Below are 17,609 nucleotides of genomic sequence, written 5' to 3' on the forward strand. Positions count from 1 at the left end.
GAAAAAATGGTGCTAAGAACAGCTGGATATCTGTTCGGAAAACAGTGACTCTTAACTCTTGTTTTACGCTGTATAAACCTAAATGTAAAAGCTAAACTAAAAGTTATAGAAAGGAACATGGGGGAGGTCTTTGCAACTCTGGGGTAGGCAGAGATTTGTTAGTATGGATACACAAGGCACTAGCCATGAAGAAAAACATTAAAATTTAGACTTCACCAAAATTTAAAGCTTCAGCTCTTTGGAAGAGTTGAGAAAATGAAAAAGCAGTTAAAGAAAGGGAGAAAATACTTCTTTCAAAGGACTTAAAAAAATTTTTCAGCCCTCCTCTGATTTCAAAGGACCTTTGACCAGAGTATGTAAAATTCTCTCATAACTAAGCAAACAACCCAGTTAACCACTGGGAAGGGATCTGGACAGACGTTTCACCAAGATGGGTGGAATGGCCAGTTGACCACTGGGAGAGCATCCGGACAGACGTTTCACCAAGGTGGGTGGAATGGCCAGTTGACCACTGGGAGAGCATCCGGACAGACGTTTCACCAAGGTGGGTGGAATGGCCAGTTGACCACTGGGAGAGCATCCGGACAGACGTTTCACCAAGGTGGGTGGAATGGCCAGTTGACCACTGGGAGAGCATCCGGACAGACGTTTCACCGAGGTGGGTGGAATGGCCAGTTGACCACTGGGAGAGCATCCGGACAGACGTTTCACCGAGGTGGGTGGAATGGCCAGTTGACCACTGGGAGAGCATCCGGACAGACGTTTCACCGAGGTGGGTGGAATGGCCAGTTGACCACTGGGAGAGCATCCGGACAGACGTTTCACCGAGGTGGGTGGAATGGCCAGTTGACCACTGGGAGAGCATCCGGACAGACGTTTCACCGAGGTGGGTGGAATGGCCAGTTGACCACTGGGAGAGCATCCGGACAGACGTTTCACCGAGGTGGGTGGAATGGCCAGTTGACCACTGGGAGAGCATCCGGACAGACGTTTCACCGAGGTGGGTGGAATGGCCAGTTGACCACTGGGAGAGCATCCGGACAGACGTTTCACCGAGGTGGGTGGAATGGCCAGTTGACCACTGGGAGAGCATCCGGACAGACGTTTCACCGAGGTGGGTGGAATGGCCAGTTGACCACTGGGAGAGCATCCGGACAGACGTTTCACCGAGGTGGGTGGAATGGCCAGTTGACCACTGGGAGAGCATCCGGACAGACGTTTCACCAAGATGGGTGGAATGGCCAGTTAACCACTGGGAGAGCCCCTGGACAGACGTTTCACCAAGGTGGATGGAATGACCAGTTGAGCACATGGAAAGTCGCCCAGCATCTCCAGTCATAGGAGAAGGCAGATTAAAACCACGGGGAGCCGACACTGTGGTCCCACTAGCATGGCTGAAATTCAGAAGCCCTGAGTGTGGCATGAGGATGTGGAACAGCTGGATCTCATCCATCGCTGTGAAGTTGTGTAGCCACTCCACAAACGTGTGGCAAACAGCCGAGCCGGGAGAAGGGAAGACGTGTTCAAAGATTTATATGTGGCCAGGCTCAGTGGCTCACGCCTGTAATCCCAGAACTTTAGGGGCCAAGGCTGGGGGATCGCTTAAGCCCAGGAGTTTGAGACCAGCCTAGGCAACATAGGGAGACCCCATCTCAAAAAAAAAAAAAAAAAAGAAAAGAAAAGACTTCAGTGTGCAGGTTTACCAGAGCTTTGTTTGCAGTTGCCAAAACTGGGAAGCAGCCCGCGTGAGCCCATCCACAGGTGAATGGACAGACCGTGGTACCCGAACACTAACAGCAGCCACGGGCGTGGACTGTGGTCACACAGCAGCAGGGAGCCGATGAGTCTCGGACATGCTAACCCAGAGAGGCCCATTGAAGAGGACCTACTGTTTTTTGTGTTTTTGTTTTTTGTTTTGAAATGGAGTCTCGCTCTGTGGTGCAGGCTGGAGTGCAGTGGTGTGGTCTTGGCTGACTGCAGCCTCCGCCTCTTGGGTTCAAACAGTTCTCCTGCCTCAGCCTTCCGAGTAGCTGGGACTACAGGCACCCGCCACCACACCCGGCTAATTTTTGTATTTTCAGTAGAGACGGCAGTTCGCCATGTTGGCCAGGCAGGTCCCAAACTCCTGACCTTGTGATCCACTCACCTTGGCCTCCCAAAGTGCTGAGGTTACAGGCATGAACCACCGCACCCGGCTGGACCTACCGTTTTATTCCATTTATGTGACACTCTATTAATAGAAAAGGCAGGGGCGGGGCTGGTGGTTATATGTGCACGTAACTGCCAGAACTTGGTACACTTAAAATGAGCATCTTCATGTGTGAAATTTTTTTTTTTTTTGAGACGGAGTCTTGCTCTGTCACCCAGGCTAGAGTGCAGTGGTGCGATCTCCGCTCACTGCAAGCTCTGCCTCCTGGGTTCACGCCATTCTCCTGCCTCAGCCTCCCGAGTAGCTAGGACTACAGGCACCCGCCACCACGCCTGGCTAATTTTTTTTTTTTTTTTGTATTTTTAGTAGAGACGGGGTTTCACAGTGTTTGCCAGGCTGGTCTCGTTCTCCTGACCTCGTGATCCGCCTGCCTCGGCCTCCGAAAGTGCTGGGATTGCAGGCGTGAGCCACCGCGCCCGGCCAATGTGTGAAAATTTAAAAGTACCAAAGCTGGACCCCACCCCAGATTGCTCCCATGACACTCTGTGGGTGGGACCTGGGAGTTGGGTTTGGTTTTGTTTTGTTTTGTTTTGTTTTTGAGATGAAGTCTCACTCTGTCGCCTAGGCTGGAGTGCAGTGACACAATCTCGGCTCACATTAACCTCTGCCTCCCAGATTAAAGCGATTCTCCTGCCTCAGCCTTCTGAGTAGCTGGGATTACAGGCACACACCACCACCCCCTGCTAATTTTTGTATTTTTAGTAGAGACGGGGTTTTACCATGTTGGCCAGGCTGGTCTTGAACTCCTGACCTCGTGATCCGTCCACCTCGGCCTCCCACAGTGCTGGGATTACAGGCGTGAGCCGCCGCGCCTGGCTGGGAGTTGGGTTTGTAAATCTCCCTGAGTGGGGCTGGGGCAGGGAATGGCTGGGTCTGGGTCTTCCTGGCTCCTCTGGTCTGTGGCTGCCTGACTGCGGTGGCCGGGGGCTCCCAGGGCATCGTGGCCGTCTGTCTTGCTGAGCGTGGCACGTGCCTTTCCATGGTGTGCATGAGCGTCTCCCGGTATGGCGAACTGCTGGTTAGGGTGGGGCGGTGTTGCCAGGTCATCCAGGCCTGGCCTCTCCTCTCGACGTCGCCGGTGCTGTTTCTCATCTGCTCTTGTGATGTTCGATGCCTGCTGCACATGTCTTGGCTTCCCTCTTTCCCGGCCTCTGTGAGCTCCAGCGCTGCGTCCCTTCTCTTCCTCCTGTAGAGCCGCAGAGCACACAACATTGACCTGAAGGGGACAGTCGTGATCTTTGACGAAGCTCACAACGTGGTGAGTCTCCGCTGGCCTCCTAAACACCTCCTGTTGCTTCTGGCCTTTTTGTCAAGAGCCATGCAAACCTTTCTGGAGGGGCTCTGGTCAAACTCCTGAAGCCCTAGGTGCCCAGGACTGGGGACTGAGCACACCAGGAGCTTCTGCCACCCCCTCCCGCCCTGATCCGATGCCTCTGCTGGGGCTGGAGACTGGCCAGCTGGGCCAGGGACCTGCCCGTCAGGCGCAGGGCCCCCACAGGCCGCTCACCAGACCCTTTCCCTCCAGCCAGCTAGGGGTCAGCCTGGGCCAGGGCTGTCTCCTCTGCCCTCGGCAGCAGCAGGCGTGTGGTCTTGCCTGCAGTGTCTCTGCCCTTCCGGCCACATGGCCTGAGACTGAGGCAGGAGAATCGCTTGAACCTTGGAGGCAGAGGCTGCAGTGAGCCAGGATCACACCACTGCATTCCAGCCTGGGTGACAAAGCGGGATTCTGTGTCAAAAAAAAAAAATGTTGACTGGGCACGCTAGCTCATGCCTATAATCCCAGCACTTTGGGAGGCTGAGGTGGGCGGATCACGAGGTCAAGAGATCAAGACCATCCTGGCCAACATAGTGAAACACCGTCTCTACTAAAAATACAAAAAAATTAGCTGGGCATGGTGGCGTGTGCCTATAGTCCCAGCTACTCAGGAGGCTGAGGCAGGAGAATCACTGGAACCCAGGAGGTAGAGGTTGCAATGAGCCAAGATCACACCACTGCACTCCAGCCTGGTGACAGAGCAAGACTCCGTCTCAAAAAAAATAAAATCAAAAAGAATAATTGGCAATTCCAGTGAAATAATTGTTTGTTTGTTTGTTGAGACAGGGTCTCATTCTGTCGTCCAGGCTGGAGTTCAGTGGTATGATCTTGGCCCACTGCAACCTCCACCTCCTGGGCTCAAGCCATCCTCCCACCTCAGCCTCCCGAGTAGCCGGGACTACAGGTGCACACCACCACGCCCGGCTAATTTTTGTATTTTTTGTAGAGGCGGGGTTTCCCAGCGTTGCCCAGGCTGGTCTTGAACCCCTGAGCTCAAGTGATCTGCCCACCTTGGCCTCCCAAGTGCTGGGATTACAGGTGTGAGCCACCGCGCCCGGCCTGAAACAATCGTTTCTAAATATTGGTGTGGGCCACACAGTCGTGTTTGGACCTACTTGTGGCCTGGCCTTTTAGACACCCCAGGCCATGGCTTTGGGGACTTGGCTGTCAGCCTCCTGTGCCTTCTGCACCCCCACCCCATTTCTGCTTTCTGGAATCCCCGATCCTGTCCTGTTCTGTGGTGATTCGGGTGTGCTTGGGCTCTAGGAGAAGATGTGTGAAGAATCGGCATCCTTTGACCTGACCCCCCATGACCTGGCTTCAGGACTGGACGTCATAGACCAGGTGCTGGAGGAGCAGACCAAGGCAGCGCAGCAGGGCGAGCCCCACCCGGAGTTCAGCACGGACTCCCCCAGCCCAGGTGTGTTCATAGCCAGGCTGCTTGGTTCTGAGGCCTGCACTGCTGCAGGGTGAGCCCCACCCATAGTTCAGCACGGACTCCCCCAGCCCAGGTGCATTCATAGCCAGGCTGCTCAGTCCTGAGGCCCGCGCTGCTGCAGTGGGCAGCCTGCCCTGTGGCTGTGTGTGGTCGGCCTGGGCACCATCTGTTCAGGCTGGCACTGCAGGGCATCCGCTTCTCTCAGAGGCTTCTTGGGCGTGAATTCTTCGGGGTCCTGTAGCCTGTGGAAGGGCTGGTATTGTTCAGTAGTTCTGGTATTTTCCAAAGAGCTATGTCTTCTCCCAGCCAGTATCAACTTGGCCTCTACTGTGTAAAACTGGAAAACTCTACTTTGTGAAGCTGAGTTGGGAGCATCGCTTGAGGCCAGGAGTTTGAGACCAGCCTGGGCAACATGGCGGAACCTCGCCCCTGCCAAAAAATTAGCCAGGTGTGGTGGTGTGCTCCTGTGGTCCAAGCTTTTCCGGAGGCCGAAGTGGGAGGCGTGCTTGAGCCTGGGAGGCAGAGCTTCCGGTGCCCCAGATGACTCCACTGCACTCCAGCCTGGGCGGCAGAGTGAGGCCATCTCAAAAAAAAAAAAGGAAAGCTAAATATATTCACTGTGAGGGCATTTTGCATCTTTAAATGACCCACAAATCTGGCATGCGTCACCTGCTGTGCCTGTAGGTTCCTTCCCAGTGTTTGTCCGGAGGTGTATTTCCACATAGCGCTAGTCACGGCATACGTGGAAAACGTGGAAACCCTTCATGGATGTTGTCAGTTGGTCTATATTTTCTTTTTTTTTTTTTTTGAGGTGGAGTTTCACTTTTGTTGCCCAGGCTGGAGTGCAATGGCACGATCTTGGCTCACTGCAACCTCCGCCTCCTGGGTTCAAGCAATTCTCCTGCCTCAGCCTCCCAAGTAGCTGGGATCACAGGCGTGCGCCACCACGCCCAGCTAATTTTGTATTTTTAGTAGAGACGGTTTCTCCATGTTGGCCAGGCTGGTCTCGAACTCCTGACCTCAGGTGATCCACCCGCCTCGGCCTCCCAAAGTGCTGGGATTACAGGAGTGAGCCGCCGCGCCCGGCCTTTGTCCATATTTTCTACATGGCTTCTGTAAACAGCTGACTAGGAGTCTGTGTGAATATCTTCATAGGTTCTGCTGTGACACTACTTGCTCGTGAGCATCTCCAGGTGTAAACAGCATCAGCTTCCCCCATTTTCCTTTAAAATCGCACATGTGGATGGACACCACGGGGACCCTGGACCCTGGGGAGCCCCGTCCTCACCCTTCTCACCAGGATGGCTGCTTGGTAGAGAGTGAGTTTGCAAAGTTGGCATTTGTTTAGTACAGAAGTTATCAGGTGTTCTGGCTTTAGAATCCCTTTATATATATATACATATATTTAAGTGGCAGGGTCTCACTCTGCTGCCCAGGCTGGAATGTGGTGGTACAATCAAAGCTCCCTGTAGCCTCGGCCTCCTGGGCTCATGGGATCTTCCCGGCTCAGCCTCTTAAAGCGCCGGGACCACAGGTGTGCACCACTGCCACCGGCTCTCAAGATTGCCACGCAGGGAGTTGCAGTAGGGGAAGGGGTTCCTGGGACTTCGAACGCTCCACCTCCCTCCTCTCCACAGTCCCCCAACCCCACCTCTCTAACAGGGTGGACGGCCACCTCTTTCCATCCTTCGCTTGGCGCAGGGTGGGGAGAGTGACAGGTCTCCTTCCCTCATCTCGGCAGCTGCCATTTCATCGCTTACATAACGTGGGAGAAACATCCACCCACCCCCAGGGCTGTGTGGACATCACCACGGGGCCTTCTCCACTCTTCAGTTTTGTTAGTTACTTGATGTGCAGGGCTTTTTGTTGTAACTAGTGGGGGACATGTGGTGGGGTGGGCTTCTGCCATCTCATTCAGGACCAGAACTTCAGTTTTCATCCCTATTCGTTCCCCCACCCCTTTGGAGATGGGGTCTCACTCTGTCACCCAGGCTGGAGAGTGGTGGTGCCATCACGGCTCACTGCAGCCTCCACCTGCTGCAGCCTCCACCTCTTGGGCTCAAGTGATCCTCCTGCCTCGGCCTCCCAAGCTCCTGGGACTACAGGCGTGTGCCACTGTGCTTGGCAGGGTCCATTCTTTTCCTCACACTTTATTTATTGAAGAGCCCAGGCCGTTTACCCTGCAGAGTCTCTGTACAGGAGGGGCAGCCACACGAGTTCCCCGGTTTACTCTGAACTTAGGTGGCTTGAGGGCCCCAGTTAGACTGCAGCCACCGTTTGCCGGGCTCCAGATGGGATGTCCTTTCTATCAGGAGGCTCACAGTATCTCCTTTCCAGTTTCTTCCCATTTGCCGCTGAACACCTGAATATGTTAATCACTGGGGGCTTGCAAGATGGCAGTGTGCTAATTCCATCATCTAGTCAGTTAGCAGGAATAACTTAGGACCATGCTCTGCACCATATCAGCTAATGTGGTGATCCCATTCACACAGGAAAGGTGGGATAAATGCTGGGGGTGGGCCGGGTGTGCTGTCTCACACCTGTCATCCCAGCACTTTGGGAGGCCCAGGCAGGCGGATCACGAGGTCAGAGATTGAGACCATCCTGGCCAACACGGTGAAACCCCGTCTCTACTAAAAATAGAAAAAAATTAGCCAGGCATGGTGGTGCATGCTTGTAATCCCAGCTACTTGGGAGGCTGAGGCAGGAGAATCACTTGAACCCAGGAGGCGGAGGTTGCAGTGAGCCGAGATCGCGCCATTGCACTCTAGCCTGGCAACAGAGCGAGACTCTGTCTCAAAAATCAATCAATCAGTCAATCAAGTGTCATCACTGAATGTTTTGTGTGTGAACGTGGGGATTGGTCCTGCTCCATGCTCCATCCTGAATCTCACTCCTGACCTCAGTTGCTCCACCTTGAGGTGTTTTCGTGTGGGCTCTTGTGTCTTGACCCCGGCGGTTGTGGCCTCTTTGCTGTCTGGGAGTCAGGATTTTTCACACTCATGTCCTGCTCCAGACCTGGAATCATCCAAGTCTCCAAGAAGCCCTGCTTTCTTTTCCTGCAAGACGGTATTTCAAGACCTGCGATGCAGCAGCGGGTTGGTCATGGTTACTGGGTTGGTCGTTGTTACTGGGTGTTTTCGTGGAGATACAGCCATACGCACAGGTGTGTTCACAAATGTTAATTCTAAAGGTCAAACACCCGGCCAGGCACAAGGGCTCAGCGGTAATCCCAGCACTTTGGGAGACCAAGACTGGTGGATCACCTGAGGTCGGGAGTTTAAGACCAGCCTGAGCAACAGGGTGAAACCCCATCTCTACTAAAAATACAAAAATTAGCCAGGCATGGTGGTGCACACCTATAGTCCCAGCTAGTCAGGAGACAGACACGAGAATTGCTTGAACCTGGGACATGGAGGTTGCAGTGAGCAGAGATGGCGCTGCTGCACCCCTGCCTGGCTGACAGAGTGACACCCTGTCTCAAAAATAAATAGATAAATAAAGGTAAAACACCTGCTCCTCTTGGTGTCTCCAGTTTGGATTTGGCCTGTGTAGCCTCTTCCTTCGCCTGTTGGTGGATTTGGCCTGCACGGATTCTGTGTGGCCTCTTCCTTCCCCTGTTGGTGGATTTGGCCTGCACGGATTCTGTGTGGCCTCTTCCTTCGCCTGTTGGTGGATTTGGCCTGCACGGATTCTGTGTGGCCTCTTCCTTCGCCTGTTGGTGGATTTGGCCTGCACGGATTCTGTGTGGCCTCTTCCTTCCCCTGTTGGTGGATTTGGCCTGCACGGATTCTGTGTGGCCTCTTCCTTTGCCTGTTGGTGGATTTGGCCTGCACGGATTCTGTGTGGCCTCTTCCTTCCCGTTGGTGGATTTGGCCTGCACGGATTCTGTGTGGCCTCTTCCTTCCCCTGTTGGTGGATTTGGCCTGCACGGATTCTGTGTGGCCTCTTCCTTCCCCTGTTGGTGGATTTGGCCTGCACGGATTCTGTGTGGCCTCTTCCTTTGCCTGTTGGTGGATTTGGCCTGCACGGATTCTGTGTGGCCTCTTCCTTCCCGTTGGTGGATTTGGCCTGCACGGATTCTGTGTGGCCTCTTCCTTCCCGTTGGTGGATTTGGCCTGCACGGATTCTGTGTGGCCTCTTCCTTCCCCTGTTGGTGGATTTGGCCTGCACGGATTCTGTGTGGCCTCTTCCTTCCCCTGTTGGTGGATTTGGCCTGCACGGATTCTGTGTGGCCTCTTCCTTCCCCTGTTGGTGGATTTGGACTGCACGGATTCTGTGTGGCCTCTTCCTTCCCCTGTGGGTGGATTTGGCCTGCACGGATTCTGTGTGGCCTCTTCCTTTCCATGTTGGTGTCCTTTTTTCCATGCCAGGAATCCTGGTTCTCAAGGGCGGGGTTGTTGGCACGAGCGTGATGCAGACTGCCTTTGCTGCCTTTCTCTTGCCCAGGGCTGAACATGGAGCTGGAAGACATTGCAAAGCTGAAGAGTAAGTGCTGCCCTCCCCGCCTCCTTGCAGCTGGGTGGGGCCTCCTCCTTGCGAGGAGGTGGGTGACACCTCCTCGACCCACAGTGATCCTGCTGCGCCTGGAGGGGGCCATTGATGCTGTTGAGCTGCCTGGAGACGACAGCGGTGTCACCAAGCCAGGGAGGTGAGAGGCGGGGAGCCTGCCCCTTCACTGCAGGCCCAGCCTAGAGCTAGAAATGGGCCATGGTGCAGTCCTGGGCTGTCACATCACGAGTGAGGCCTGTTTTCAGGCCTGTTTTCCCTTTTTGAGACCTGGGAGGAGCGCCTGCTTTGCATGATCTGGTTGCTGAGATGTTGTGAGGAACAGCACACACTCCCACGAACAGCACACAGCCCCCCACGGAACAGCACACAGCCCCCCACGGAACGGCACACACACACCCACGGAACAGCACACACACCCACGGAACAGCACACACACCCACGGAACAGCACACACACCCACGGAACAGCACACAGCCCCCCACAGAACGGCACACTCTCCCACGCAGGGCCGCTGGGTTTCCTGCAGTTTCTCCTCCTCCAGGCCTTTCCCTGGACCCTGGTCCAGTCCGTCATTTGAGCACAGCTGCCTGTTAGAACGAGACCTTCTTGTTAGGATGATGAGTGTCCCAGCCACCACCTCTCTTGGACTACGGGAGGCCTGGAACGTTCTGAATGCTCCGTGGGGCTCCAGTCTTCTCCCCAGCCAGGGCAGCAGGGTTTGCTGTCTGTCCTGCAGGCAGATGAGGAGTCAGGGCTGGGGCCTGTGGGGGCTCTCCTGAGCGCACAGCCGCTGAGGTGGAGCGTGTTCTGCTGAGCGCCGACCTGGTGGGGGGAATCCCAGTTGCTTCCAGGTGGAGCCACTGTCCTCAGCGTAATGCTCAAGGCTCTGGCCTGGCTCCTCGGCCACCCTGCACCCTCAGGGTCCCCTCCTGTAGCTTCTGCTGCCCCATCACTGTCACTCTGCAAAGCTTTGGGGACTCTGCCCAGAGCCACCGCCTCCCAGAAGCCCCTGACAACCTCCTGACGACCCCCTAGTGACCCCATCCCTCCCCTCTGACGGCGGCCCCTGCTCTGAGGCGGCTGCTTTTCCTCGGTGCCGTTCTCGTGCTGGCCAGGCCTCCTCTCCCCACCTGGAGGCTCCTGAGGGCGGAGGCCTCTCACCTCCAATGCCGGCGTCCCCTGGAGGGCTGAGTTTGTTTCCGAGGGAAGGAAACTTCCACAGTTGTTGCCTTCAGTTCCAAAGCTGCAGCCTGATTTCCCCCTCCAGGCTCGAGCCTGTTTTCTTCTCCTCGGCAGCTACATCTTTGACCGATGTCGTCCCCCCTCAGGCCCGAGCCTGCCTTCTTCTCCTCAGTTCCCAAAGCTGCAGCCTGGTCCCCCCGCCAGGCTCGAGCCTGCCTTCTTCTCCTCGGCAGCTACATCTTTGAGCTGTTTGCTGAAGCCCAGATCACGTTTCAGACCAAGGGCTGCATCCTGGACTCGCTGGACCAGATCATCCAGCACCTGGCAGGACGTGAGTGCTGGCGCGGGGTCTTTGGTGCGGGCAAATGTGGCGTAGGGGGTGCAGCAGGCCTCCATCTTGGCAGTCAGGGCTCCCCTGGCCGTCACATGGCCGTCACCTGGCCGTCAGCAGGAACGGGCCCACAGAGCCTCATCTTCTGATCGGGGCGTGGAGGCGTTAGTGCCACCTGCCAGCTGCCGTAGAGCCTGTCCCAGTTCTGCAGCTGGCGGCTTCGTCCTACAGCCTCATCCCATTATTCTGCTTTTGAGGAAGAGCAGCCCAAGGCCCTAGCTGGCTTGTGGGGCCTCTGGCTTCTCCACACCACCCCGAGTTCTGCTTCTCAGAGTTGTGGGGTCCAGAGGCTTTGCCCAGAGGCGGTGTCCCCATGGGCTGCTCTGGTTTGAGGCGCTGGGCCCAGCGGGGTGTCTCTGCTGCGCTCCCGGGTGCTGGGGAGGGTGGCTTTTGCTGCTTCAACCCTTAGGCGACCATAGAGCCGCTTTTCAAGTCCCACTGACCCCCTTGGAGACTCTGTCCCTGCCTGGCTTCTCTCCTGGCTGCTGGGAAGAGCAGGCGAACTGCCCGCCCTGAATGGATGCTGCGCTCCACCCTGGGCCCCCCATTGGGCAGGAGATGGAGCTTGGCAGTCGGGCTGAGCTGGCTCATGCTGGAAGGGCCGGGGCTGGGGTTGGGGCCTCCCCTGCCTGCAGTGTGGGTGTCAGCGCCCTGCTGCCCTCCAGGTGCTGGAGTGTTCACCAACACGGCCGGACTGCAGAAGCTGGCGGACATTATCCAGGTGGGGCCTGCTCCTCTGTGGCATCTCCCTCCCTGATGGAAGCCGGGCGGGTGCCTTCTCCTGCTGTATTAGTTAACTGATTCTAGACTTGGGGATGGGAGAAAGGCCCCTACACCACCTGTTTCTGATTGGCAAACTCTCGGCTCCTTTCCAGTGCCCTAAACCCACACTGGGCCTCCTGCAGGGATGGGGGAGGACGAGGGCTGGTGGCACATGCCCAGGGTGACGCTGGTGAGGGAGGACGCAAAGGACAGTGGGGGCCGGGGAGCCGCTCCTGCCCTGTCCAGGCCCTCAGGCCAGGGGGGACCCACTGCTGGCAGCCCCAGCAGCCCCAGCTGCACGCAGATGAAGAGCTCTGGACACACGCAGCTTCCTGAACAGCTTCTCCAGGGACAGACAAATGGGGACCCTGCAGGTTCCCGGCGGGGGTGTCCCTGGGAGCCCATGATTGGGGGTGCGACCCCGGCCCCCTTCTCCTTGGCCCCGTCCTGTCCTGCAATGCCCGTCCCCTCCCATGTGAGGTCTGCTTCTGGCTCCATGCCTGTGGCAGCACCTGCTTTCCCTGGCGTAGAGGTGCTTGTCCGGTTTGTGGAGGGCACGCCCCATTTTGGGTGCTCTGGGCACGTTGCCTCTCCTGGGCCTCGGTGGGTTTTTTAGAAGCAGATCCAGAAGTCCCTGACTGGGGAAACCAAGGCACAGGTGGCTGTGTAGAGCCGTGTGAGGCCTCCTCTGTGCTGCCCACGCTGTACCTGCTGGCCACACGAGATCATGGCAGGGTCAGGCAGGGCGCCCAGCGCTATGACAGCTTCACGAGTGTCCGTCTGGCCTGTGGGGTGCTTGAGCTGGGGGAGGCCGCAGAAGAAGCCTGGGATGCATGGCTGGCCTGTGCATGCGGTGTGGTGTTCTGTCCATGCTGCTGGGCATGGAGCTGCAGATCCCGGAACAAGCAGGCACTGCCTTCTCCTTCACAGACGCAGCTCTGAGCGGGGGCGAGACCTGGGCAGGGACCAGGTGGGGTGGGCACGGGGTGGTGGGGCCCAGGCTCAGCCCTCCCTCCACTGTGGCCGTCTCTGTGGCCGGTGACGCCACAGCCTGTGTCTTCTCTGTGCGGTAGCTGGGGCTGGAAGGACAGCACTGCCTTGTCCTCCCAACTCCTTCCCAAAGGCACAGTGGGCATCCCAGGGCCAGACTCCTCTGTCTGTGGCTCCTGCCTGCCAAGGGCTGCTGTGCTGTCCCGCATGGAGTGTGGTTGGCTCTTCAAGCAGGATGCCGTGCACCTATCAGGCGGACCTGCTTCCATGTCCCTGATGGGTCACTGCAAAGCACCTCCAGCACATGGCCAGGCGAGGTAGCCCTGCAGCCCAGGGCCTGGAGGGCAGGTGTGAGCTGGCCCGGGCCTGTCCCTCCCTGGAATGCAGCTTCCCAGGCTCCCACTTATGGAGAAGTCTCCTCCACGCTATGGAACTGAATCCTAGAATGTGGCTTCCGAGGTTCCTACACTCGAACTGAATCCTGGAATGCGGCTTCCCAGGCCCCCAGCTATGGAGAAGTCTCCACATCTGGAACCGGATCCTGGAACGCGGCCTCCCAGGCCCCCAGCTATGGAGAAGACTCCACACTCTGGAACCGGATCCTGGAACCGGATCCTGGAACGCGGCCTCCCAGGCCCCCAGCTATGGAGAAGTCTCCACACTCTGGAACCGGATCCTGGAACGCGGCCTCCCAGGCCCCCAGCTATGGAGAAGTCTCCACACTCTGGAACCGGATCCTGGAACCGAATCCTGGAACGCGGCCTCCCGGGCTCCCACTTAAGAAGACTCCACACTCTGGAACCGGATCCTGGAACGCGGCCTCCCAGGCCCCCAGCTATGGAGAAGTCTCCACACTCTGGAACCGGATCCTGCACACTCCATCGGTTTGGAATTTCCTTTGGCTGCTGCTCTAAGTAGCCGCTGGTGGATGACTCAGCTTCTGCCAGCCCTCGGGTGCCTGGAGGATGAGGGACTGCACACAGTGCTCACCCGCGTTGGCTCCTGAGCCCCTGCAGGTGTGGGCGGTGCCCATAGGGCTGGTGCTGGGCTGGGCCTGCAGCCCTGAGTCACAGGTGACCCTGGGGGCAGAGTGGGGCCAGTGGCCCCAGGAAGAGGATGTGGGATGCACAGCTCAGCTGGAGGCGAACTCCAGGCAGGGTCAGGCCGTGTGCTGGGGAGTCAGGGCTTAGCTGGAGGCAAACTCTGGGCAGTGCTGGCCCGTGCTGGGGAACCAGTTGCCCCTGGGCCCCCGTGAGACTGCTGGGTCCTCATCCCTCTCTGCCTGAGGCCGGAGCTGCCCTGGGCTGAGGCACAGGGGGATTTGTGGTGGTGTTTTTTTGAGAAAGGGTCTCGCTTTGTCACCCCGGCTGGAGTGCAGGGGCTTGATCACAGCTCACTGCAGCCTCGACCTCCTGGGCCCAAGTGATCCTCTTGCCTCAGCCATCCGAGGAGCTATGAACACAGGTGCGCACCACCACACTCAGCTAATTTTTAAAATTTTTTTGTAGAGATGAGGTCTTGCCATGTTGCCCAGGCTGGTCTCAAACTCCTGGGCTCAGGCAGTCTGCCCGCCTTGGCCTCCCAAAGTGCTGGGATTACAGGCACGAGCTTCCATGCCTGCCCAGCAGAAGGCTTTTCGAAGGAAGCTGTTTCCTGAGGCAGACTCAGCCCTGCTCATGGCAGCCACCAGCGTGGGGGTGAACTTGTTCTGTTACTTCCATCCCCGTGGGCCAAATGCTTTGGTAAAACACAAGGCCCTGTGTTTAGCTGTCTTGACAGTGAAAATGGCTGGGAAGGAAGGAAGGAACGGAAGGAAATTTCTCTCTCCTTCTGTGCGTACCCAGGCACGTGCACATGCATGCAGAGTACGCACACACGCACGCCTGCACAAATCCACGCATGTTGCCAAGTCTCTGTGTTCCAGCCGCGGTGTCTGCCCCCCAGTGTTCTCTAGTTCGGCTTCTCCGCATTTCTGTGAATGATTCCGGCTTCTTGCTGTTTCCAGCAGAACTCCCTCAAGTCTGCGGCGGGGCTCTGACGGCGGTGGCTTGGCTGACATGGCCGCATTGCTGAGCCTGTTGGGGGCTTTGCGTTCCTGTTCTGGCCGTTTTTGGCTCGTTTTCCAGGAACGGTCGTCACGCGCTCCTCTCCTAGTGCAGGCATCATTCCTTTCCCATTGATTTGCAGGGTTCTCTGTAAGTTCTGAGGATCCCATATACATATACTCTGTAAGTTCTGAGGATCCCATATACATATACTTTCTGTAAGTTCTGAGGATCCCATATACATATTCTCTCTCTAAGTTCTGAGGATCCCATGCCGACATACATATTCTTTCCTTGTCTCGTGCTGGTCATTTTTTCCATTTTCATGACAGGTTTGGTGAACAGATATTTCCTTGTTGTCAGATTTTTGTTCTGAGCTTGTGCTTCCCGACCAAGATGCTAAACCGGGTCTTGTGTATTCTCCAAACTGCACTGTAGAGTGACGGAGCTTTGTGTCTGGGCCTCCATGCCTTCTGACGTCACCTGTGGGGGTGTGAAAGGCAGACTCTACCTTGATTTTTCCCAGCACGCCACACCGGTGGTTCTGTGCGCTGACCGAGCGGCTCGGCTTCCCCCAACTCCACTGGGCACCTGCCACACTTTTCCTCATGTTTTTGTTCACTGTGGTTTTGTCGTAAGTCCTAGTGTTGGCCTGAACCAATTTCTTTTTGTTTGTTTGTTTTTGAGACGGAGTTTTGCTCTTGTTGCCCAGGGTGGAGTGCAGTGGCGCGATCTCGGCTCACTGCAAGCTCCGCCTCCCGGGTTCACGCCATTCTCCTGCCTCAGCCTCCCAAATACCTGGGATTACAGGCACCTGCCACCACGCCTGGCTAATTTTTTGTATTTTTAGTAGAGACGAGGTTTCACCGTGTTAGCCAGGATGGTCTCGATCTCCTGACCTCGTGATCCGCCTCCCAAAGTGCTGGGATTACAGGCGTGAGCCACCGTGCCCAGCCTGATATTTTTGGTAGAAATGGGGTTTTGCCATGTTGGCCAGGCTGGTCTCGAACTCCTGACCTCAGGTGATCCTCTCACCTTGGCCTCCCAGAGTGCTGGGATTACGGGTGTGAGCCACCGCGCCCGGCCTCTTGTTCTTTTGAAACCTGCCCTGACGTTTTTTCCATAGTGCATCTTGGAGTCAGCGTGTCTACTTCCTGTAAAAATCTTACTGTGATTTTGACTAGAATGTGTTGAATTCCTGTTTTTTTTTTGAGTCAGGGTCTCTCTGTTGCCCAGGCTGGAGTGCAGTGGGACCATCCCAGCTCACTGCAGCCTCAACCTCCTGGGCTCAGGGGATCCTCTCAGCTCAGCCTCCCAAGTAGCTGGGACCACAGGCACATGCCACCACGCCCGGCTAGTTTTTTTTTGGTGAACACCCTGGGGTTGTACCATGTTGCCCAGGCTGGTCTCGAACTCCTGGGTTAGGGCAGTTTGCTCCTCTCAGCCCCCCGGAGTGCTGGGATTATAGGCCTGAGCCACCGCACTAGGCCATGTTGAATTTCTAGATTAATTTGGGGCCCTCAGGGGCACAGAGAGGAGGGCTGGGCCAGTTGGCGGGAGGAGAGGCCCCTCGGGCTGCCGCATTTTCAGTGCATGGAGATGGCCTATGTTGGGGGAACACAGAGCTCACCGGGGGTCCCTGCAGGGAGGAGAAAGGGTCAGGCAGGTGCCAGCTCCTGTCCATTGGCCTGGGGCTGCATGATGGCAGGGGCCGGTGAACCGATGACCCCTGGGTGTCCTGTGACCTTCTGTGTATGGGGCTGATGCTGCAGAAAGTTGGGTGGCCTCCAGGGCTCCGGGCTGTGGCCTCAGGCTCCTGACAGGGCTGCACTTCCTCTGCCTTTCAGATTGTGTTCAGTGTGGACCCCTCCGAGGGCAGCCCTGGTTCCCCAGCAGGGCTGGGGGCCTTACAGTCCTATAAGGTAGGGGCCACCTCCAGGAGGCAGGTGGAGGGCAGCCCTGGTTCCCCGGCAGGGTTGGGGGCCTTACAGTCCTATAAGGTGGGGGCCACCTCCAGGAGGCAGGTGGGGCTGGGGGCCTTCTGGTCCTAAAAGGTAAGGGGCTGCCCCCAGGACATGGGTGGGGCCTCCACACTCCTGGTCCTGTCCCCTCCAGGTGCACATCCATCCTGATGCTGGTCACCGGAGGACGGCTCAGCGGTCTGATGCCTGGAGCACCACTGCAGCCAGAAAGCGAGGTACAGACCTGGGCCCACACGCTCCCCGCCCGCCCGGGTGCGGTGCCCGGTGCCACCATACCACAGGCTAGGCACACGCCCAGCCGTGGATCTCCTGCCCCCATGGGCCTGGCCACCTTCTCCATATCCAGGCCAATCCAGAGCAGTCTCCTCACTGTCCCTCTGAAGATTGGAGTTACTGAGAGACGTAGGAGACGGCCTGATGGCACCGTGACCTGCCCAGAGTCACCTGGTTGGTGGCGGCAGAGCCACAGCCCAGCCAGGCCTCCCTGCTGGGACACGCTCGTTCATGCCGAGGCCGTCAGCACAGAGCCTCCACAGTGAGGCACGGCTCTGCCTGCTGCCTCCACGCAGCGCCTGGCCGGGCCGAGCCTCAGGGTCACATCTGAAGGGGGCCCGGCTGGCCCTGTTGTCCGAAGCCCCTGGTGCGCTCAGCCCCGAGGCCCCACGTGCCTTCTTGGCTTCCTGTGCTCCGTGGCGTCTTCGAGTCGGTGCTGCCGGGGACGCTGCGTGGATGGGCTCCGTGTCCGGAGTCCTGTGGTTCTTGGGGTGTATCTGGCCCCACCCC

At 57.2% G+C, this 17,609-nt stretch overlaps 1 protein-coding gene across 24 annotated transcripts in view; it reads left to right on the forward strand.

Annotated features, from left to right (window-relative positions):
- The window catches only part of RTEL1 (regulator of telomere elongation helicase 1), a 40,525-nt gene that overhangs the window by 11,004 nt on the left and 11,912 nt on the right, over nt 1–17,609 (forward strand). For 13 of the 24 annotated variants that reach the window (XR_010154168.1, XR_010154172.1, XR_010154167.1 and 10 more), the window contains exons 9-16: nt 3,402–3,467; nt 4,791–4,944; nt 9,412–9,450; nt 9,535–9,613; nt 10,890–10,987; nt 11,713–11,768; nt 16,692–16,766; nt 16,960–17,041. Coding sequence is in view for 16 of the 24 variants with exons in the window: in XM_016947121.3 (XP_016802610.1) it covers nt 3,402–3,467; nt 4,791–4,944; nt 9,412–9,450; nt 9,535–9,613; nt 10,890–10,987; nt 11,713–11,768; nt 16,692–16,766; nt 16,960–17,041 (649 nt within the window). In the remaining 8 variants the exon portion in view is untranslated. Of the gene's footprint in view, nt 1–3,401; nt 3,468–4,790; nt 4,945–9,411; nt 9,451–9,534; nt 9,614–10,770; nt 10,988–11,712; nt 11,769–16,691; nt 16,767–16,959; nt 17,042–17,609 lie in introns of all 24 variants that reach the window. The other 11 variants (XR_010154166.1, XR_001715146.4, XM_016947124.3 and 8 more) reach the window with 2 other exon arrangements.

This window comes from Pan troglodytes, chromosome 21 (assembly GCF_028858775.2).
Source record: "Pan troglodytes isolate AG18354 chromosome 21, NHGRI_mPanTro3-v2.0_pri, whole genome shotgun sequence".
NCBI lineage: Eukaryota > Metazoa > Chordata > Mammalia > Primates > Hominidae > Pan > Pan troglodytes.